This window comes from Mytilus trossulus, chromosome 14 (assembly GCF_036588685.1).
Source record: "Mytilus trossulus isolate FHL-02 chromosome 14, PNRI_Mtr1.1.1.hap1, whole genome shotgun sequence".
Taxonomy (NCBI): Eukaryota; Metazoa; Mollusca; class Bivalvia; order Mytilida; family Mytilidae; genus Mytilus; species Mytilus trossulus.
In genome coordinates, this window is record NC_086386.1 from 73,310,623 (window position 1) to 73,336,201 (window position 25,579).

At 34.4% G+C, this 25,579-nt stretch overlaps 1 protein-coding gene across 2 annotated transcripts in view; it reads right to left on the reverse strand.

Annotated features, from left to right (window-relative positions):
* LOC134696790 (uncharacterized) overlaps window positions 1-25,579 on the reverse strand; it is a 63,081-nt gene that overhangs the window by 34,484 nt on the left and 3,018 nt on the right. For both annotated transcript variants that reach the window (XM_063558734.1, XM_063558735.1), the window contains exons 2-9: window positions 21,635-22,601; window positions 17,660-17,804; window positions 13,354-13,496; window positions 11,214-11,406; window positions 10,236-10,378; window positions 8,763-8,913; window positions 5,223-5,414; window positions 4,062-4,190 (exon numbers count right to left, since the gene is read on the reverse strand). In XM_063558734.1, the coding sequence (XP_063414804.1) occupies window positions 4,062-4,190; window positions 5,223-5,414; window positions 8,763-8,913; window positions 10,236-10,378; window positions 11,214-11,406; window positions 13,354-13,496; window positions 17,660-17,804; window positions 21,635-22,592 (2,054 nt within the window). In that variant the 5' untranslated portion in view covers window positions 22,593-22,601. The remainder of the gene's footprint in view (window positions 1-4,061; window positions 4,191-5,222; window positions 5,415-8,762; window positions 8,914-10,235; window positions 10,379-11,213; window positions 11,407-13,353; window positions 13,497-17,659; window positions 17,805-21,634; window positions 22,602-25,579) is intronic.

The following is a 25,579-nucleotide window of genomic DNA, read 5'->3' on the forward strand; positions in this document are numbered from 1 at the left end:
TAAACATTGTGTTTAAATTTCATTGATTTCTATTTACTTTAACTAAAGTTATTGTGCGAAAACCAAGAATAATGCTTATTTGGGCCCTTTTTTGGCCCCTTATTCCTAAACTGTTGAATATAAAACTCCCAAAATCAATCCCAACCTTTATTTTGTGGTTATAAACCTTGTGTCAAAATTTCATAGATTTCTATTAACTTAAACTAAAGTTATAGTGCGAAAACCAAGAAAATGCTTATTTGGGCCCTTTTTGGCCCCTAATTCCTAAAATATTGGGACCAAAACTCCCAAAATCAATACCAGCCTTCCTTTTATGGTCATAAACCTTGTGTTAAAATTTCATAGATTTCTATTCACTTTTACTAAAGTTAGAGTGCAAAAACAAGTATTCAGACGACGACGACGACGACACCGACGACGACGACGCCAACGTGATAGCAATATACGAAGAAAATTTTTTCAAAATTTGCGGTCGTATAAAAACTGCTTGTTATCACTGAATGGTAAAGATTATTTAAATTTATCAGTTGGTAGTAAAAAGTGAATATACATTGTATATTGTATATAACAAAGATTTAAGTTGATTCTGGACAAAGAAAGATAACTCTAATTAAAAAAAATTCTTGCAGATATTTCTTGCTTACTATACTGGACAAAGAAAGATAACTCTTAATTAAAAAAAAATTTGCTATTTCACAATATTGTGAAATTAGATATTTCTTGCTATTGCACAATACTATGCAATTGAAAGGACTTGCTATTGCACAATACTTAATATAATAATTTTAGATCCTGATTTGGAACAACTTGAAAACTGGGCCCATAATCAAAAATCTAAGTACATGTTTAGATTCAGCATATCAAAGAGGCCCAAGAATTTAATTTTTGTTAAAATCAAACTTAGTTTAATTTTGGACCCTTTGCACTTTAATTTAGACCAATTTTAAAACTGGACCAAAAATTAAGAATCTACATACACAGTTAGATTTGGCATATCAAAGAACCCCAATTATTCAATTTTTGATGAAATCAAACAATGTTTAATTTTGGACCCTCGATTTGGGCCAACTTAAAAACTGGGCCAATAATCAAAAATCTAAGTACATTTTTAGATTCAGCATATCAAAGAACCCCAAGGTTTCAATTTTTGTTAAAATCAAACTAAGTTTAATTTTGGACCCTTTGGACCTTAATGTAGACCAATTTAAAAACGGGACCAAAAATTAAGAATCTACATACTCAGTAAGATTCGGCATATTAAAGAACCCCAATTATTCAATTTTGATGAAATCAAACAAAGTTTAATTTTGGACCCTTTGGGCTCTTTTTCCTTAACTGTTGGGACCAAAACTCCCAAAATCAATACCAACCTTCCTTTTATAATCATAAACCTTGTGTTTAAATTACATAGATTTCTATTTACTTATACTAACGCTATGGTGCGAAAACCAAGAAAAATGCTTATTTGGGTCCCTTTTTGGCCCCTAATTCCTAAACTGTTGGGATCGAAACTCCCAAAATCAATACCAACCTTCCTTTTGTGGTCATAAACATTGTGTTTAAATTTCTTTGATTTCTATTTATTTTAACTAAAGTTATTGTGCGAAAACCAAGAATAATGCTTATTTAGGCCCTTTTTTGGCCCCTTATTCCTGAACTGTTGAAACCAAAACTCCCAAAATCAATCCCAACCTTTCTTTTGTGGTCATAAACCTTGTGTCAAAATTTCATAGATTTCTATGAACTTAAACTAAAGTTATAGTGCGAAAACCAAGAAAATGCTTATTTGGGCCTTTTTTGGCCCCTAATTCCTAAAATGTTGGGACCAAAACTCCCAAAATCAATACCAGCCTTCCTTTTATGGTCATAAACCTTGTGTTAAAATTTCATAGATTTCTATTCACTTTTACTAAAGTTAGAGTGCCAAAACTAAAAGTATTCGAATGATGACGACGACGACGCTACCGACGACGACGACAACGACGACGCAGACGACGACGCCAACGTGATAGCAATATACGACGAAAATTTTTTCAAAATTTGCGGTCGTATAAAAACGTGGTGCACACTTTAAAATAACGTGCTGTGTTAGGACAACAACCCCCAAAATAAATCACAACCTTGTGGAAGTACACCACTAATTCATGGTCCCATTACTTTCTATGTTAAATTCCTCCATTTCAACCAGGCACACCTCTTTCATTTTAAGTTCAAATAAAGTGGCAATCATTGCATGTCAAAGCAACACTTTATGGTGTCTTCTACTGAAAAAATCAACATACCTTACATGGCATATAAGAAAGAACTGGTTTCCGGAACTTCGGATGTACCAAAACAGGTACTTCAGATCTGACAAACAGACAAAATGTACCCTCTTTTTTAAATTTGGTGCAGTTTTTTTAATATTTAAAATTAAAAGTCCAAAAGTGTTCTACAATGATCACCAGTCCTTCAGCTTTTATTTGATACCAAAAACATCTAAATATCCTACATATTTTGAAAGTTACACTCATGTGTAGGAACTATTTTGCGTTAAATATGTACTACTTTCTGGTATGTGCTTTCTGGCCGGGCCTGAATTAGTGGTGTTACACCTATAACAGAACCAAACTTGCTATATTGACTTGAGCATTACTTTATTTCATTCTATGACCTATTTCAAGCAATAAAAAATATATAAAGCTTTACTCCAAATCCTATTTTACTAATTTTAAGCTCAAATTGGACTGGTAGTAATATATGGGTTATTCAAAGAAAACTGCATATGAATATCAGATTTTGGCCAATATATTTTTTTATTCTCAATATTATTGTTTTACTTATTAATATCTTTTAGGAAGGCTATGTGCTTACCAATAGTCATATTGTTATCAGAGATTCTTCATTAAATAAAATATATTAGTCCAAAGTTTAGACATAATTAAGAATAGTGTCCCCCCTTTTTTCTTCAAATTGGAAAAAGGCATTTTTGTGGGTATTAACCATAGTTCTGTGGTTAAACATAGATTATTAAGAGCAATTTATATATCCCTCAGCTAAATAACTTGCTAAACTAGTTCATAATTGCATGTACAGTTAGGTTTTGCAATTCTTATATGAGTATATACCATTTGCCTAGATTGTAAAAGGCTACTATAAGAAAACCAATAAAACTTAAGATATCATAGGATTTTTTTACCAAAAGCCTTTTTTTACCATACACAAGTCATAATATACATGTTTTATTGATTTCAATAAAAAAATAATGCAAAAATATGAACTTGGAGTCAAGTCTTAACTGCATGCATGTTGTATGACCATAAAAGGCTAAACTACCTTAGTATGCCAATTTAAGAGCTGAAATTTCCCTTTAACAAAATTGTTAACCAAAAAAAGATGACTGAACATGATTACTAACATCAAATTTGACTTATTTTCATTGGAATAGGTACAACTTCTAAAAAATGGATTTCTGATGATTCTCTGTAATAGGAAGTACACCACTAATTCATGGTCCCATTACTTTCTATGTTAAATTCCTCCATTTCAACCAGGCACACCTCTTTCATTTTAAGTTCAAATAAAGTGGCAATCATTGCATGTCAAAGCAACACTTTATGGTGTCTTCTACTGAAAAAATCAACATACCTTACATGGCATATAAGAAAGAACTGGTTTCCGGAACTTCGGATGTACCAAAACAGGTACTTCAGATCTGACAAACAGACAAAATGTACCCTCTTTTTTAAATTTGGTGCAGTTCTTTTAATATTTAAAATTAAAAGTCCAAAAGTGTTCTACAATGATCACCAGTCCTTCAGCTTTTATTTGATACCAAAAACATCTAAATATCCTACATATTTTGAAAGTTACACTCATGTGTAGGAACTATTTTGCGTTAAATATGTACTACTTTCTGGTATGTGCTTTCTGGCCGGGCCTGAATTAGTGGTGTTACACCTTGTGCTTTACATTAGAAATACTTTAAAAAGACTTTTGTTCAATTTATTCAACTATTTGTTGAATAAGAAAAAAAAAAGTTGTTTTTTTATTACAGTTGTTGATGATGGCTATATGTTTACCCTGTGTACAAATCAAGATAGATTCCCCTCATAGGTGGCAGCACCATCTGTAAATCACCAGTCAAGTAACCATCTCCACTAATCCGTAAGTTCAGGTCACTGCTTCTTCTATCAGCTTCGTGTGGATATCTAAGAATTATAGGACAAACTGTATCAATAAGCCTAACTCTTAGGATATCTGAGTATAAATAGTACAAACTGTAACATTTGGCCAAAATCTTGGGATACCTAAGAATAAATAGTACAAACTGTATGATTTGGCCAAAATCTTGGGAAATCTAAGAATAAATAGTAAGGAATGCATCATTTAGCCAAAATCTTGGGATATCTAAGAATAAATAGTAAGAAATGCATCATTTAGCCACAATCTTGGGAAATTTAAGAATAAATAGTACAAACGGTATCATTTGGCCAAAATCTTGGGATATCTGAGTATAAATAGTACAAACTGTATCAATTTGCCTAACTCTAAGTATATCTGAGTATAAATAGTACAAACTGTATCAATTAGCCCAACTCTGAAGGATATCTGAGTATAAATAGTACAAACTGTATCAATTAGCCTAACTCTGATGGATATCTGAGTATAAATAGTACAAACTTTATCAATTAGCCCAACTCTGAAGGATATCTGAGTATAAATAGTACAAACTGTATCAATTAGCCTAACTCTGAAGGATATCTGAGTATAAATAGGACAAACTGTATCAATTAGCGGAACTCTGAAGGATATCTGAGTATAAATAGTACAAACTGTATCAATTAGCCCAACTCTGAAGGATATCTGAGTATAAATAGTACAAACAGTATTAATTAGCAAAACTCTGAAGGATATCTGAGTATAAATAGTACAAACGGTATCAATTAGCCTAACTCTGATGGATATCTATGAATAAATAGTACAAACTGTATCAATTAGCCTAACTCTAAGTATATCTGAGTATAAATAGTACAAACTGTATCAATTAGCCGAACTCTGAAGGATATCTGAGTATAAATAGTACAATCTGTATCAATAAGCCTAACTCTAAAGGATATCTAAGAATAAATAGTACAAACTGTATTGTTTCACTAAACTCTTTGGATATCTACGTAAATACCATGCTAACTGTATCATTTAAAGTCTTATTTATTTATCAGTAGAACATATACTTTACTTACTGATCATACAACTGTGCATGCTCCTTCTGAGGCTCAGAACATTTAGGTAGTAACAGTTGTATCCTCCAGACGACCTTCAATGGTGTAAGTAGTGTCCCCTGGTCTATGACCTTATCTATCAGTGGTTGCCATGGTTTTTTAATGTTGTGTCTAAAACTGGTTGATCCTGGGTGAGGACTTTTTGATGATACACTACAAAGGAGTAGGTCCGGTAAGATCCCTTTTTGGCCCCAAAATATAGCAGTTTTACAAAATTGTTAAAATGTAAACTTTTTGTTATTTATTGGACAGTAGAATGCTTCTGCTACATAAAAATTGCCTGTTTTTGACAAAAAAATGCACACATATCGGGTACTAGCATCATTAAGTTATGCTAAATTACTGAAATATTCACTAATCTAGCATTTAAGTTAAAGTTTAGACGTTTTTTTTGTGTAAAACGAAAGTGGCCACATTTGTTTTCATCCCTAATGTTAAAATGTGAGTTGTATTTGATGATAATAAATAACTTTTATAAAGGTTGAGGATGAACACGAATGTGGCCACTCTCATTGTTGACATTTTCCAGGATATTTGGTAGATTTTTCTTATTTGAGCTTAAATGGATTGTTTCTAATTACTTTATCAGTTAAAAATCTTTCACATAAACTAATGGATTCAAATAAAATAGACACTTAAGTGTTAAAAACAGTGGTTAAAATCTAATGTCAGATGAACCTGAAATTTGAGGCAGAAAAAGGTCCTTACTGGACCTACTACTCCTTTACATTTTATATCAGAATGACATGGATGTTTCCCCTATAGCTATCTCAAAAAGTGTTGCCCAACCTGAACAAACTCAATCTGTAATCATCCTAATACCCTTAAAATACTTGATGTACTAACAACTAGAGGCTCTAAAGAGCCTGTGTCACTCACCTTGGTCTATGTGAATATTAAACAAAGGAAGCAGATGGATTCATGACAAAATTGTGTTTTGGTGATGGTGATGTGATGTACATCTTACTTTACTAAACAGTCTTGCTGCTTACAGTTATCACTATCTATAATGAACTTGGCCCAGTAGTTTCAGTGGATAATGTTAATAAAAATTTACAAATTTTATGAAGATTGTTAAAAATTGACTATAAAGAACAATAACTCCTTAGGGGGTCAAATTGACCATTTTGGTCATGTTGACTTATTTGTAAATCTTACTTTGCTGACTGAACATTATTGCTGTTTACAGTTTATCTCTATCTATAATAATATTCAAGATAATAACCAAAAACCTAAAAATTTCCTTAAAATTACCAATTCAGGGGCAGCAACCCAACAACGGGTTGTCCTATTCAACTTAAAATTTAAGGGCAGATAGATCTTCACCTGATGAACAATTTTACTCAGTCAGATTTGCTCTAAATGCTTTGGTTTTTGAGTTATAAGCCAAAAACTGCATTTTACCCCTATGTTCTATTTTTAGCTGTGGCGGCCATCTTGATTTGATGGTCGGGTCATCGGACACATTTTTTGAACTAGATACCCCAAAGATGATTGTGGATAAGTTTGGAATAATTTGGCCCAGTTTCAGAGGAGAAGATTTTTGTAAAAGATAACTAAGATTTAAGAAAAATGGTTTAAAATTTACTATAAAGGGCAATAACTCCTAAAGGGGTCAATTGACCATTTCGGTCACGTTGACTTATTGGTAAATCTTACTTTGCTGAACATTATTGCTGTTTACAGTTTATCTCTATCTATAATAATATTCAAGATAATAAGCAAAAACAGCAAAATATCCTTAAAATTACCAATTCAGGGGCAGCAACCCAACAACGGGTTGTGTGATTCATCTGAAAGTTTCAGGGCAGATAGATCTTGACCTGATAAACAACTGACCCCATAACTGACCCCATGTCAGATTTGCTCTAAAGAGGAGAAGATTTTTGTAAAAGTTAACAACGACGACGGTCGACGACGGACGACGGACGCAAAGTGATGAGCCAGGTGAGCTAAAAGATGCCCAACCTGAACAAACTCAATCTGTAATCATCCTAATACCCTTAAAATACTTGATGTACTTACAAAAAGTGGGGGACTAATCTTTAATATTTATTCAATGTTCACTTTTCTACCTTCTTAGTTCAGTCATTGGTTGCCGTCTGTTATATCTACTTTTAGTTTATTGTTTTGTTATAAATCAGTCTGTGAATTTTTTTTTTAATTGATTAACATTTTGTATATCTTCGCTAGCCAAGGGTTACAATCTACTTCCCTCCTCTCACCCTTAGCCGAGTGAAATGGAATATCCGAGACATAAGGTAATGATTTTCAATGGTTGCAGTCGTAACTCGCTGCATCCAATCAAAAAGCGAATATAACATGATCACATGTAAAGGTAGAAAGTTTATGTAAACAATTGCCACGTGCTAATATTGTGCAACAAGTCTTTACATACCTAAACATACAATTATATTTAGTGACAATTTGAATGTTTTTAATCGATTAATAGAAGTTCTTATGTATGTTTCTACCACAGTCAAATGCATGAATGTCAACGTATATTCATTTTACCAAGTGTGCAGAATCTAGAGTCCTAGACGCTACCGTGTTTTTGCCTCCAAAGAGTTCAAGTGCTACCATTGGTCAAAAATAATGTCTTCAGAATGAGTGTGACTTTAATCTACTGATAGATGGCGCAACATTGTTATCACAAATGTTGACTTAATCTGCCAAGGGTGGAGAGGAGGGAAGTGAATCATAACCCTTGGCTAGCAAAGATACATTTTGTAATGTTAGAACCTTTTATTGATTCCTACATCAAGTTTGGCTCATTGTTATAGCCTATTATCAATATTGCCTATTTATCATATGTCATCGCCTCATTAGCGTCTATGTCTGAACCATTTCTGTGTTGTTAAAAGGTATGACAAGTATCATGATTAGCCATTTCAAAATACAGATCCTAATTAAATATGCATATTATGCACAAACGACTAATTTTCCTAGGAATATAAATTCCCATTAGGGTGAAAAACTTTTATAATTAATTTTATGTATACTTGATAATTTAAAACAGGATAATGTATGAAACCTTGACACAGCGATACATCTTTGGGAAATTTATGATAGGTTAATATTTCATGTTTTCTTTAATGTTGTAAAAAAAGCAAAATTAAACACAAGCAAAAACCTGATATAGAGTATAGATACTCTTTATAAGTACAATTCTTACTCCATTAGCAATTAATCTATATGTTTCTTTTAAGGTGGTACCCAACACTTTTACTAAAATTAATTTGGCTCGTTTAATTTTCATAAAATTTTGCCAAAGTATTTACTTTGACCCTCTAACAAAAATATTAAAATGTAAAATGTTTTGAACCAACCGTTTTTTCAGAAAAATTACACTGGTTATATAGCTTTTTGACAAACACCAATTTTGATCATTGAGAAGCTTAAAATTCCTTTTACAACACAAGGTAAGATAAACGTTTAGCTGACTTTATAGAGTTATCTCCCTGTAGTGTTAGGTACCACCTTAACAAATGTTTGACTCACTTAGCAGTAAATCTGCGATACATTTTTGATGACTCCTCGGCTTTACCCTGTAATGCATACACCATGGATAGATAATAGTACAGATATTTTTCTTTCTCTGTCAGAGTCTGTAAACGTTTAATAGCCTCATCATACAGGGAACCAGTCGCCTCTGAATACAAATAAATATTTATTGTTATCTATGATATTTTCACAGGACAATAAATCACAAAATGTTATTATATCCTATAAATAAGCAGGCGAAAACCCTGTTTAAATAGAACAAAAGAATCGAAGCTCTTTGTTAGAGAAGGCGATAAATGCTCACTGAAATGTTTACTATGTTGACAAAAAATTTAAAAGTTAATAGAAACAAATAAAATGACAATTTTCTTCTCAATTAGAAGTGTTTCATTTTAAAAACACCATTTTCATAAGTTTTCAATTTATCTAGAACATAGTTAAGCAGAACAATTAGATATCAAGTTGACGACATGGGTATCTTTCAAGTCGGATGTAGAAAATGCATAACCTCCAACCTAAAAAAAAAAAATTACCACGGACAGAAAACATATCAATCTATTAGTTCAGTAATTTTTGTGTCTGCCCTTCCATTTATATGTTACTCAAGAAAAAATTCCAAAAAATGGGTAACAATTGTTTCGAAAAGAGAAAATTGAGTGCACCTTTTTATGTTGGGGTGTGTTTGAGTTGAGTCTTTCGTCTTGATATGGCACAAAGCAAGAATATTTCATACATTGTCTCGCTTCAGATTCTATCATTTTTATTATATCAAAGCTACAGGTTGACTTTATAATATAAAAAAATCACAGTTCTAAAAGATGAAATATATGGGTCAAGTGAAATACCTATCTTATGAATCACAAAAACAGAGAAGGTGTGTTCGAATAGCTATTTTTTTTACTACAAGTACTTGACAACAGTCTTTCAAGTTGGATGATGAAAATGCATATCTTCGAAAATTATAACTTTTTGTGTGTGATAACAAGGGTTTATAGTCTCCAACCACTAAGAAATTCTAGTCTGCCCTTCCACGAAATATTTAATTATAAATTTTTTAAAAGTTTATGAATTTTGAAAATTCCACCTGACAACTGATCAGACAATAGTTTTAAGTTGAATCAATGCAGACAAGATAATAAACTGATGCTCATTAGCTAGTTGATACATTTGTCTTTTAAAATATAACTGACAAATAAGGATCGTAATGGTGCAATGTGGATAAATTCATAGGTTTCCAAGAGCAAATTTGGCAGCGCATCTTCCCTACAATGGCTTCCATTTCTACAATTGTGAAAATGGACTGGCGTAATGGGGAGATAATTTTGACGAAGTAGAATCCTGACTGAAGGTTTTAAATCACATGACAGTATTCTGATAATGTTTAGGACATCTATTTAGACCAATTAGAATTAACTTGGCACTTGTTATAAAAATACTTTAATTTTAAAGATATTAAAGGTCTATACAAACCATGCCAATAACTTCCAAAATAACACAAGAATGCATCAAAAGCAGAAAGGGGACCAGCACACTCTATAGATTCTGGTAATTGTGTAGATATGGCTGACATCCAAGCTGCCAATGATCGATCTGCTTTCTGGTAACTTAATAAACTACAATATAGAGGAGTAAAAAATGAGTTTCTGGTAACTCAATAACCTACAATATAGAGGAGTACAAAATGAGTTTCTGGTCATTAAATAACCTACAATATAGAGAAGTACAAAATGAGTTTCTTGTAACTCAATGACACAGAACTATATAAAATTGGTAAGGGTTTTGCGGAACCCAGTGTCTTACCTACTTTTGCTGTTAATCGAAACTCAACAAAAATTAGGAAAAAAATTCAATAAAAATTTTCCTCTCTAAACTATTTTTTTATTTCTAGAAGCTCCTGTTCAAATTTGGTAAAAATCCAGGATGGTTTATGAAACTAGTAAATTATTAAAAACTTTAAAATAAAATGCTTCACTTAGGGAAGCCTGATATGACTGCAGGGTTGGAACCATGAATAGTTGGTGCAAGTTTGGACCCAATATTCAACTTGAAACTGTCTAATTTTGGATTGTGATCTAATTTTTGACATGGTATAGTACTGTGCAATACTATGCTAATATGCAACACTATGTAATTGGTAATTTCTTGCTATTGCGCAATATTGTTTAATTGAAGATTTCTTGCTTTTGGACAATGCTGCACTATTGCGCCATTCTGTGCAATTGAAGATTTCTTGCTAATGCACAATACTGTGCTATGGTGCAATACTATGCAACTTAAGATTTTTTGCTATTGCATAATACTGTGCTATGGTGCAATACTATGCAACTGAAGATTTCTTGCTATTGCACTATACTGTATTGTTAATAAAAGTAAAAAAGGGCCAAATAATGAAAAAAATCCCTCAAAAATATGCCCCCACAAGATTGCATCCTTAATCAAGTGTTTTACCCAACATCATTAGAGGCAGCACATAGCATCCTAGTTTGTCTGTCAATTTCTGCCACAATGTCTTGTTTGTTGTGTTTTTGTTTTGTTGCTAACGCATCTTTGGCTAAATGGAAATATCTAACAGCAGAATCACTGTCTCCAAACTGTAGAAACATCCTTCCTGCTTCAGATAGATACATTGCTTTTACCCTCACTGAAAATATAATAAATGATAAAACTATTATTCTGTGAGTATTGCATTGTAATACATAGTCCCCTATCAGTTAAAGGACCATAACTCTTCACAAAATCATCACACTGAACCAAATTTGACCTATATCTATCTATAACCTGTTATGATAAAACTATATACCTATTATCAAATTAATATCTTCAAGCATGACAAACAAGTGTTGAAAACTGATCATTTGAGTGAATTTATTCCAAGGACCATAAGTCTGCACAAAATATTTAGACCTGAACAAAATTAGAACTTGATATGAAGCTTGTTATATGTACACCTATTATCAAACTAATAACTTCAAGCATGAAGGGAACAAGAATAAGTGAATAGTACATGGATGTTCACCTCACACTATCATGTTTTATATTCCATTGACTGTGAAATTGGGGTCAAAACTGACATTAAAATTAGAAAAATCATATCATAGGGACATGTGTACTAAGTTTCAACTGTACTTCACTAACTTCTTCAACAACTACCTTGACCAAAACTTTAACCTGAAGTGGGACAGATGGACAGACACACAAACCAATGAATAAATGGACACACAGATACAAACATATAATGCCCATTACTTCAGCATAAAAAGTGTGGAAAACTTTAATAATTACTTTAATATGCTGGATTTCAGACTTAACTTTATTGATAACTTTATCATACTTGATCTCAGATGAACTTACCTTTATTAATTACATTATCATGCTGGATCTCAGATAAACCTACCTATAATGATGACTTTATCATGCTGGATCTCAGATAAACTTACCTATAATGATGACTTTATCATGCTGAATCTTAGATGAACTGACCTTTAATGATTACTTTATCATGCTGGATCTCAGATGAACTTACCTGTAATGATTACTTTATCATGCTGAATCTTAGATGAACTGACCTTTAATGATTACTTTATCATGCTGGATCTCAGATGAACTTACCTGTAATGATTACTTTATCATGCTGGATCTCAGATGAACTGACCTTTAATGATTACTTTATCATGCTGGATCTCAGATGACTTACCTGTAATGATTACTTTATCATGCTGGATCATAGACGAACTTACCTTTAATGATTACTTTATCATGCTGGATCTCAGATGACTTACCTTTAATGATTACTTTATCATGCTGGATCTCAGATGAACTTACCTGTAATGATTACTTTATCATGCTGGATCTCAGATGAACTGACCTTTAATGATTACTTTATCATGCTGGATCTCAGATGACTTACCTGTAATGATTACTTTATCATGCTGGATCATAGACGAACTTACCTTTAATGATTACTTTATCATGCTGGATCTCAGATGACTTACCTTTAATGATTACTTTATCATGCTTGATCTCAGATGACTTTCCTTTAATGATTACTTTATCATGCTGGATCATAGACGAACTTACCTTTAATGATTACTTTATCATGCTGGATCTCAGATGACTTACCTGTAATGATTACTTTATCATGCTGGATCTCAGATGACTTTCCTTTAATGATTACTTTATCATGCTGGATCATAGACGAACTTACCTATAATGATTACTTTATCATGCTGGATCTCAGATGACTTACCTTTGATGATTACTTTATCATGCTGGACCTTAGATGAACTGACCTTTAATGATTACTTTATCATGCTGGATCTCAGATGAACTTACCTGTAATGATTACTTTATCATGCTGGATCTCAGATGACTTTCCTTTAATGATTACTTTATCATGCTGGATCATAGACGAACTTACCTTTAATGATGACTTTATCATGCTGGGTCTCAGATGACTTTCCTTTAATGATTACTTTATCATGCTGGATCATAGACGAACTTACCTTTAATGATTACTTTATCATGCCTGATCTCAGATAAACTTACCTTTAACAATGACTTTATCATGCTGGATCTCAGATGAACTTACCTTTAGACTCATTGTCAACTAATTTTAGGAAGGCTTGGGAGGCCTGCCTAAGATCACCTCTTGCCCACAGCACGTAAGGAAAAACTAGGTCAAAAGATTTGTCAGCAAATACAATGTCATTTTCCTTTGAATCCCTTGAACATCTGAAAAATAAAGATAAGCGTTCTGTGAGTATAGCATGGCAATAAATAGTACCCTGTCAGTTAAAAGTTAATTGTAATGGAATGAAATTCTAACTTAATCTTTAACTTGTTATGGTGTAAACTTCATAAAAATCAAGTCGATATCTTCAGGCATGAAATACATTGCTTCACTGAGCACAGCTGGATATACCTGCAGAGGTTCAACCCTGAACAGTTGGGGCAAAAATGGACACTATATTCAACTTGATACAGGTCTGAATTTGGATTGTCATTAGATATTTGACATATTGTGGGTTAATGAATGAATGTAGTCACAGAACTTGAAATTCAGGTTATTGAATTGAATTGAATCTATATTCAATTCAACATTTCTTCCTGTTGTGCAATACACTGTGCTGTTGTGAAATACTTAGTAAATCTGTTATCAGACTATAAACAAATAAAGTTCAATTTCTTCTCTATGTCATATTTGAAATTTATGAAAATTAATAGGGAGATTACATCAATAGCTATAAATAATTCAACAAAGTTTCATGAGAACTGCTGAAAGCATTTTTGAGTTATTGTCCAAAAACTGTACATATCCCTCTTTTTTAAATGAATAAAACCCCGTAACTCAGAAGCATAAAATTTTAAAAAATACAAATTCTAAAGGAATTTTGCATCAAGAGATATGAAAAATTCACCAAGGATTCATGAGAACTGCTGAAAGCACTTTTTAGTTATTATCCAAAATATGGAAAATCCCCCTTTTTTAATAAAACCCTGCACTTCTGAAAAATATATAAAAATTGAAAAGGGAGCTCTTGTAAATAGATATAAACAATTTACCAAAATGTCTCGCAAGTTGGTGAAAGCATTCTTGAGTTGTTGTCTAAAAACTGGAAAAGCTCCCCTTTTCAAATGAAGAAAAACCCAAAACTCAGAAACAGTAAATCTGAAATTTATATTAAAACAAAAGGGAGCTTACATCAATAGATATAAACAATTCACCAAAGTTTCAAAATTATTTGTTAAATAGTTTTTTAGTTAATGTCCAACATGTTGACGACAGTAGGACAGACAGATGGATTGACAGACGGACAGACAAACAGACAGATGGATTGACAGACAGACAGACGAACAGACGGTCAACAGTATACCATAATATGTCCCGTTGATTATTCAAGTTAAATCCATCCCTCAGGATGAAATTTGAATTTCTTGGCCTAGGGCCTGTGTAAATTCCAGGAGTTATTTCTTAAATGAAATGTATATCAAGCAAGACAAACATCTTTTAAAAAAATGAGTTATTTCCCTTTTAACAGAAATTAAGTAATTAATTAGTATTTTGTCGAAACTTAATTCTAGGAATGAAAGGCTTTAACTGAACAAGGAGAAAAGCTTTTATCGTGAAAATTTAAATGTGACTTACAACCTGTCATGATAAAACAATACACAAAATATCAAATCAATATCTTCAAGCATGAAGAAACCAGATGCTCCGCAGGGCGTAGCTTTATACGACCGCAGAGGTTGAACCCTGAACGGTTGGGGCAAGTATGGACACAACATTCAAGCTGGATTCAGCTCTAAATTTGGATTGTGATTAAATAGTTGACACAGCATAGGTTTGTGACACAGAATGAATGTGTTCTAATGAATTTAAATTTTTTGTTTTCTCTCAGAGCAATTCACTATGCTGTTGAATACTAATCCTCTCAAAAAAATTGTATTGAAGAAATTTTCTTTTTATTCATGAAATTTCAAATGAGAAAATTGAACCCAATTTTTTTAATCACATCCCCTTTCCCTTATTCCAAAACTAATCTCAACTAAAATTTCTAATGGAGTTTGCAACAATAACTACTCATTTAAATACATCATAAAATATTAAGATGTAAAAAAAACTGCTTGTTATCACTGAATGGTAAAGATTATTTTAATTTATCAGTTGGTAGTAAAAAGTGAATATGCATTGTATATTGTATTTAACAAAGATTTAAGTTGATTCTGGACAAAGAAAGATAACTCCAATTAAAAAAAAATTCTTGCAATTGCACAATATTTTGCAATTAGATATTTCTTGCTTACTATTCTGGACAAAGAAAGATAACTCTAATGAAATTTTTTTTTGCTATTTCACAATATTGTGCAATGAGATATTTCTTGCTATTGTGCAATACTGTGCAATGGAAAATTTCTTGCTATTGCACAATACTTAATATAATAATTTAAGATCCTGATTTTGACCAACTTGAAAACTGGGCCCATAATCAAAAATCTAAGTACATGTTTGGATTCAGCATATCAAAGAACCCCAAGATTTCAATTTTTGTTTAAATCAAACTAAGTTTAATTTTGGACCCTTTGGACTTTAATGTAGACCAATTTGAAAACAGGACAAAAAATGTAGAATCTACATACACAGCATGCACAGTTAGATTTGGCATATCAAAGAACCCCATTTATTCAATTTTTGATGAAATCAAACAAAGTTTAATTTAGGACCCCGATTTGGACCAACTTGAAAACTGGGCCAATAATCAAGAATCTTAGTACATTTTTAGATTCAGCATATCAAAGAACCCAACCGATTCATTTTTTGTCAAAATCAAACTAAGTTTAATTTTGGACCCTTTGGACCTTAATGTAGACCAATTTGAAAACGGGACCAAAGTTAAGAATCTACATAAACAGTCAGATTCGGCATATCAAAGAACCCCAATTATTCAATTTTGATGAAATCAAACAAAGTTTAATTTTGGACCCTTTGGGCCCCTTATTCCTAAACTGTTGGGACCAAAACTCCCAAAATCAATACCAACCTTCCTTTTATGGTCATAAACCTTGTGTTTAAATTTCATAGATTTCTATTTACTTATACTAACGTTATGGTGCGAAAACAAAGAAAAATCCTTATTTGGTCCCTTTTTGGCCCCTAATTCCTAAACTGTTGGGACCTTAACTACCAAAATCAATACCAATCTTCCTTTTGTGGTCATAAACATTGTGTTCAAATTTCATAGATTTCTATTCACTTAAACTAAAGTTATTGTGCGAAAACCAAAAATAATGCTTATTTGGGCCCTTTTTTGGCCCCTAATTCCTAAACTGTTGAAACCAAAACTCCCAAAATCAATCCCAACCTTTCTTTTGTGGTCATAAACCTTGAGTTAAAATTTCATAGATTTCTATTTACTTAAACTAAAGTTATAGTGCGAAAACCAAGAAAATGCTTATTTGGGCCCTTTTTGGCCCCTTATTCCTAAAATGTTGGGACCAAAACTCCCAAATTCAATACGAACCTTTCTTTTGTGGTCATAAACCTTGTGTTAAAATTTCATAGATTTTTATTCACTTTTACTAAAGTTAGAGTGCGAAAACTAAAAGTATTCAGACGATGACGACGACAACGACGACGACGATGATGACGACGACGCCAACATGATAGCAATATACGACGAAAATTTTTTCAAATTTTGCGGTCGTATAAAAAAAGTATAAAAACTGATTTGCCCTACTGACAGACAGACAGATGGACAGAGAGACGGACAGATAAATGGACGGACAGACAGATGGAGAGCAAACTGATATAGATATGGATTATTGTGACCTGGACATACCTATTCCTGATATAGATATGGATTATTGTGACCTGGACATACCTATTCCTGATATAGATATGGATTATTGTGACCTGGACATACCTATTCCTGATATAGATATGGATTATTGTGACCTGGACATACCTATTCCTGATATAGATATGGATTATTGTGACCTGGACATACCTATTCCTGATATAGATATGGATTATTGTGACCTGGACATACCTATTCCTGATATAGATCTGGATTATTGTGACCTGGACATACCTATGGACATACCTATTCCTGATATACTGCTGGATTATTGTGACCTGGACATACCTATTCCTGATATACTGCTGGATTATTGTGACCTGGACATACCTATTCCTGATATACTGCTGGATTATTGTGACCTGGACATACCTATTCCTGATATACTGCTGGATTATTGTGACCTGGACATACCTATTCCTGATATACTGCTGGATTATTGTGACCTGGACATACCTATTCCTGATATACTGCTGGATTATTGTGACCTGGACATACCTATTCCTGATATAGATATGGATTATTGTGACCTGGACATACCTATTCCTGATATACTGCTGGATTCTTTTCAGATTTTGCTCCATTTCTGCAGACTGACAGTTTGTGTCTGATTTGTGACGTCTCCTCATATGTTTATTTCCTGCTAATCTGGCTGGCAACATCAGATCAATGATATGGGCCAATGCTAAGAAAAAATTATAAAATGTTGATACAGACATATCTAGCTTCTTAAGTGTATTGCAAATGGGGAAATTAAAACGACAAAATACATTGATATACATGTACTTCAACATGTAAACTTTACTAAATATTCAAATTCAATAAACCATGAGTGAAAGTGTAGAGCCAATTAACATTCCAATGCAAATGCAATATCAAATATCATTTAAGAAATAATTCATGGAAGCCATAGATTATTGGAAATTTACACATGGCCTCGGCCGTGATATTCAAATTTTATCCTGAGGGTTAGGGAGGGATAAAATTAACGTATATCACAGCACAGACTACATGTATGTGTAAATTTCCAATCATCTATGGCTTCCATGAATAATTTCGATTCTAATAGGACAAATACGATCATTAAAAAAACTGAAGTTAGGGTGGGTATATGCTGTGTGTGTGGCTTTTCTTTTTTACTCCCCGTTAGATAAAGCTAAAATATTCTTATAAATCAGTAGCTTGCATGGATTATTTCGTGAACAACCGTCAAAAAAAATCTTTTTCATTCTCAAAACCAACAATTGCCATTTTGATTTACATGTTTTTCTCGTAAGCTACTGAATAAAAGTGTCTTTTTTAAATTGCAATTTTTAAAATAATAAAAACTGCAAAGGGTTTGCAAATAGGTTTCAATACATGTGGATTTACATGGGAAGTTTATTGTAACAGCCATTATTATTAGTCTGCGATAAGTATAGATATATATAGAGAATTTTATTACAGTGTTGTTTACAAAGCGAAAGAAGCACTTCATATTAGAATGACTAATAACATACCAGATATCACTGACTAACAACACACCAGATATCACTGACTAACAACATATTAGATATCACTGACTTACAATATATTAGATATCATTGACTAACAACATACTAGATATCACTGACTAACAACATACCAGATATCACTGACTAACAACACACCAGATATCACTGACTAGAAACATACCAGATATCATTGACTTACAACATACCTGATATCATTGACTTACAACACACCAGATATCATTGACTTACAACACACCAGATATCACTGACTAACAACATACCAGATATCACTGACTAACAACATACCAGATATCACTGACTAACAACATACCAGATATCACTGACTAACAACATACCAGATATCACTGACTAACAACATACCAGATATCATTGACTAACAACACACCAGATATCATTGACTAACAACACACCAGATATCATTGACTAACAACACACCAGATATTATTGACTAACAACACACCAGATATCATTGACTAACAACACACCAGATATCATTGATTAACAACATACCTGATATCATTGACTTACAACATACCAGATATCATTGACTTACAACACACCAGATATCATTGACTAACAACATACCAGATATCATTGACTAACAACATACCAGATATCACTGACTAACAACATACCAGATATCACTGACTAACAACATACCAGATATCACTGACTAACAACATACCAGATATCATTGACTAACAACACACCAGATATCATTGACTAACAACACACCAGATATCATTGACTAACAACACACCAGATAGCATTGACTAACAACACACCAGATAGCATTGACTAACAACACACCAGATATCATTGACTAACAACATACCAGATATCATTGACTTACAACATACCAGATATCATTGACTTACAACATACCAGATATCATTGACTTACAACATACCAGATATCACTGACTAACAACATACCAGATATCACTGACTAACAACACACCAGATATCATTGACTAACAACACACCAGATATCATTGACTAACAACACACCAGATATCATTGACTAACAACATACCAGACATCATTGACTTACAACATACCAGATATCATTGACTTACAACATACCAGATATCACTGACTAACAACATACCAGATATCACTGACTAACAACATACCAGATATCACTGACTAGAAACATACCAGATATCACTGACTTACAACATACCAGATATCATTGACTAACAACATACCTGATATCATTGACTAACAACATACCAGATATCATTGACTAACAACATACCAGATATCACTGACTTACAACATACCAGATATCATTGACTAACAACATACCAGATATCACTGACTAACAACATACCAGATATCATTGACTAACAACACACCAGATATCACTGACTAACAACATACCAGATATCACTGACTAGAAACATACCAGATATCATTGACTTACAACATACCTGATATCATTGACTTACAACACACCAGATATCATTGACTTACAACATACCAGATATCACTGATTAGAAACATACCAGATATCATTGACTTACAACATACCTGATATCATTGACTTACAACACACCAGATATCATTGACTTACAACATTCCAGATAACATTGACTTACAACATACCAGATATCATTGATTAACAACATACCTGATATCATTGACTTACAACATACCAGATATCATTGACTTACAACATACCAGATATCACTGACTTACAACATACCAGATATCACTGACTTACAACATACCAGATATCACTGACTAACAACATACCAGATATCATTGACTAACAACATACCAGATATCAGTGATTAACAACATACCAGATATCAGTGATTAACAACATACCTGATATCATTGACTTACAACATACCAGATATCACTGACTTACAACATACCAGATATCACTGACTTACAACATACCAGATATCATTGACTTACAACATACCAGATATCATTGATTAACAACATACCTGATATCATTGACTTACAACATACCAGATATCACTGACTAACAACATACCAGATATCATTGACTAACAACATACCAGATATCATTGACTTACAACATACCAGATATCACTGACTAACAACATACCAGATATCATTGATTAACAACATACCAGATATCATTGACTAACAACATACCAGATATCATTGACTTACAACATACCAGATATCACTGACTAACAACATACCAGATATCATTGACTAACAACATACCAGATATCACTGACTTACAACATACCAGATATCATTGACTTACAACATACCAGATATCACTGACTAACAACATACCAGATATCATTGACTTATATATAATTTCTTGATTATTTTTCTATTTATTTATTCTGTACATTGTCAGGTTGCAGTCTGCGCCAAAAACTTTTTCATCTACTAGTCCGGACACTCAATAACAAGAGTTGTCCCTATATGACTATATAAAATTTTGAAATTTTTCACTAGTCCAATCGATATTTACGAGTCTGTGGCTAATGGTGCAGACTGTGGTTAGTACATATTTAAATGTTTAAACCTACTGCATCTGTTTTTGCCTGTCCTTATTCAGGAACCTTTCGGTGGTTGTCGTTTGTTGATTTGAGTCTCCTTTCTTGTTTTCTATATAAATAAGACCATAGGCTTTCCCTTTTGAATGATTATACACTAGTAATTTTTTAAGCCCTTTATAGCTTGCTGTTTGGTGTGAGCCAAGGCTCAAATGTTGGACTCTACTTTGACCTATAATCATAATCTGATAATAATGGTTTTACTTAAAATTACAAATTGTGAATTGGATGGAGAGTTGTCTCATTGGCATTCATACACTCATCATCTTATATCTAATGAAATCCTTTATGTGTTCAGTATCTTATTTTCTTTTTTCTTTTTTACAGCTACATGTATTCTTTAAATTTTAATCTAAAAAGTGGATTTTTTTTTATTGGTTCAAGTAAATTATGATTCAAATATTATGATGCTTTTCTTTCAATTTGGTCCTATATACTAATACGCACCTGAAATCTGTTTGCATCGATTGTACCTATTAAGATAGATCGTGCTCCCTGTGAAATTATTCCAGCATTGGTAGTCATAGCAACACAGGAAGTAGGATGATGATTTACTACCTTGAACTATATCATCGAAAAAAGATTCGTCTACACCACAGCCAATACTCCAAATGTTACGATGAGGCAATAGGTTTACAGACTTGTCTTTATCATAGACATGAATGATACTTGTATGTGATGCTTCTAACACATTAAATAAATAATCTAACTGAAGCTGACGGAAGGAATGAGAAGAACTGCCAAGTTGTAATATTCTCTTTATTGACTTTGGTACGTTTATAAAAGAATGTGTTTTTGCCAGGCGTTTTGAGGCTGATATACAAAGTTCTACAAGTGAAGGAACTGGTTTTAGAATATTTGTTTCAAGGTCAACTATTTCCTCTCTTAATTCACTTAGTTCTATGTCAAAGCTTTCAATATTGCAAAAGGGTAAAAAACCAAAACCTGACTGACCACCTGTAGCATTCCCTGATTGTTTTCTCTTCCGTTTTTGTTTCTTACTTGGAGCTCTTTGTCTTTCTTGAGTTGATTTGATTTGAGAATGAGGACTTTCTGCTTGAGAAAAATTTGAACTACAACTTGATTGTAAAGAGTCAAAGACAGAATCACTACTTTGATCTAAAGTCTCCACTGATTCATCGTCTGTTGAGATACTAGAGGAGGACGATGTAAACAGGAACTCTTCTTCTGCAGAATAATATTCACTACCATCAGAATCATCAGAATCCTTATCCAGATTCGCTACCATCTGGTTTGAATGACCCCTACTTCTATGTTTCTTTCTCGACTCAGATGTTTGGTGGAGTTCATTCTTACTGAACTCCATTGAAATGATACGAGCATATTTTGGTCGAGATTTTTTCTGCTTAATTAAGCTGTCTAGTCCTTCTGCATCTTCCTCCATATTTTATACCTAAAACGTAGAAAATATGAAATAATTGTAAAAATCAAAACCACCATATTAACATTATTTCTGGGATTCTGATATAGTATTTATACGATATATAACTCCAGCATTTGTCTGGTCTCATGCCCAGGCTGCCAAATAAGGAAGGTTGTATGTTGTGAGGCTAGAAACCTCAGCATGCCACTATGCCATGTATGCTAAAGGAGGAGGGTTATATGTTGTGAGGCTAGAAACCCCAGCATGCCCACTATGACATGTACGCTAAAGGAGGAGGGTTGTATGTTGTGAGACTAGAGACCTCAGCATGTCCACTATGCCATGTATGCTAAAGGAGGAGGGTTGTCTGTTGTGAGGCTAGAGACCTCAGCATGTCCACTATGCCATGTACGCTAAAGGAGGAGGGTTATATGTTGTGAGACTAGAAACCGCAGCATGCCCACTATGCCATGTACGATTAAGGAGGAGGGTTGTATGTTGTGAGACTAGAAACCTCAGCATGCCCACTATGCCATGTATGCTAAAGGAGGAGGGTTGTATGTTGTGAGGCTAGAAACCTCAGCATGCCCACTATGCCATGTATGATTAAGGAGGAGGGTTGTATGTTGTGAGACTAGAAACCTCAGCATGCCCACTATGCCATGTATGCTAAAGGAGGAGGGTTGTATGTTGTGAGGCTAGAAACCTCAGCATGCCCACTATGCCATGTACGCTAAAGGAGGAGGGTTGTATGTTGTGAGACTAGAAACCTCAGCATGCCCACTATGCCATGTATGCTAAAGGAGGAGGGTTGTATGTTGTGAGGCTAGAAACCTCAGCATGCCCACTATGCCATGTATGCTAAAGGAGGAGGGTTGTATGTTGTGAGGCTAGAAACCTCAGCATGCCCACTATGCCATGTACGCTAAAGGAGGAGGGTTGTATGTTGTGAGACTAGAAACCGCAGCATGCCCACTATGCCATGTATGCTAAAGGAGGAGGGTTGTATGTTGTGAGGCTAGAAACCTCAGCATGCCCACTATGCCATGTACGATTAAGGAGGAGGGTTGTATGTTGTGAGACTAGAAACCTCAGCATGCCCACTATGCCATGTATGCTAAAGGAGGAGGGTTGTATGTTGTGAGGCTAGAAACCTCAGCATGCCCACTATGCCATGTACGCTAAAGGAGGAGGGTTGTATGTTGTGAGACTAGAAACCTCAGCATGCCCACTATGCCATGTATGCTAAAGGAGGAGGGTTGTATGTTGTGAGGCTAGAAACCCCAGCATGCCCACTATGACATGTACGCTAAAGGAGGAGGGTTGTATGTTGTGAGACTAGAGACCTCAGCATGCCCACTATGCCATGTACGCTAAAGGAGGAGGGTTGTATGTTGTGAGACTAGAAACCGCAGCATGCCCACTATGCCATGTACGCTAAAGGAGGAGGGTTGTATGTTGTGAGACTAGAAACCTCAGCATGCCCACTATGCCATGTACGCTAAAGGAGGAGGGTTGTATGTTGTGAGACTAGAGACCTCAGCATGCCCACTATGCCATGTACGCTAAAGGAGGAGGGTTGTATGTTGTGAGACTAGAAACCGCAGCATGCCCACTATGCCATGTACGCTAAAGGAGGAGAGTTGTATGTTGTGAGACTAGAAACCTCAGCATGCCCACTATGCCATGTACGCTAAAGGAGGAGGGTTGTATGTTGTGAGACTAGAGACCTCAGCATGCCCACTATGCCATGTACGCTAAAGGAGGAGGGTTGTATGTTGTGAGACTAGAGACCTCAGCATGCCCACTATGCCATGTACGCTAAAGGAGGAGGGTTGTATGTTGTGAGACTAGAAACCGCAGCATGCCCACTATGCCATGTACGCTAAAGGAGGAGGGTTGTATGTTGTGAAACTAGAAACTGCAGCATGCCCACTATGCCATGTATGATTAAGGAGGAGGGTTTAGAAACCTCAGCATGCCCACTATGCCATGTATGCCAAATGAGGAGGGTTGTATGTTGTGAGACTAGAAACCGCAGCATGCCCACTATGCCATGTATGCTAAAGGAGGAGGGTTGTATGTTGTGAGGCTAGAAACATTAGCATGCCCACTATGCCATGTATGCTAAAGGAGGAGAGTTGTATGTTGTGAGACTAGAAACCTCAGCATGCCCACTATGCCATGTATGCCAAATGAGGAGGGTTGTATGTTGTGAGACTAGAAACCTTAGCATGCCCACTATGCCATGTATGCTAAAGGAGGAGAGTTGTATGTTGTGAGACTAGAAACCTTAGCATGCCCACTATGCCATGTATGCTAAAGGAGGAGAGTTGTATGTTGTGAGACTAGAAACCTCAGCATGCCCACTATGCCATGTACAATTAAGGAGGAGGGTTTAGAAACCTCAGCATGCCCACTATGCCATGTACGCTAAAGGAGGAGGGTTGAATGTTGTGAGGCTAGAAACCCCAGTATGCCCACTATGCAATGTACGCTAAAGGAGGAGGGTTGAATGTTGTGAGACTAGAAACCTCAGCATGCCCACTATGCCATGTACGCTAAAGGAGGAGGGTTGTTTGTTGTGAGACTAGAGACCTCAGCATGTCCACTATGCCATGTACGCTAAAGGAGGAGGGTTGTATGTTGTGAGACTAGAAACCTCAGCATGTCCACTATGCCATGTATGCTAAAGGAGGAGGGTTGTATGTTGTGAGACTAGAAACCTCAGCATGCCCACTATGCCATGTATGCTAAAGGAGGAGGGTTTTATGTTGTGAGACTAGAAACCTCAGCATGCCCACTATGCCATGTACGCTAAAGGAGGAGGGTTGTATGTTGTGAGACTAGAGACCTCAGCATGCCCACTATGCAATGTACGCTAAAGGAGGAGGGTTGTATGTTGTGAGACTAGAAACCTCAGCATGTCCACTATGCCATGTACGCTAAATGAGGAGGGTTGTATGCTGTGAGGCTAGAAACCTCAGCATGCCCACTATGCCATGTAC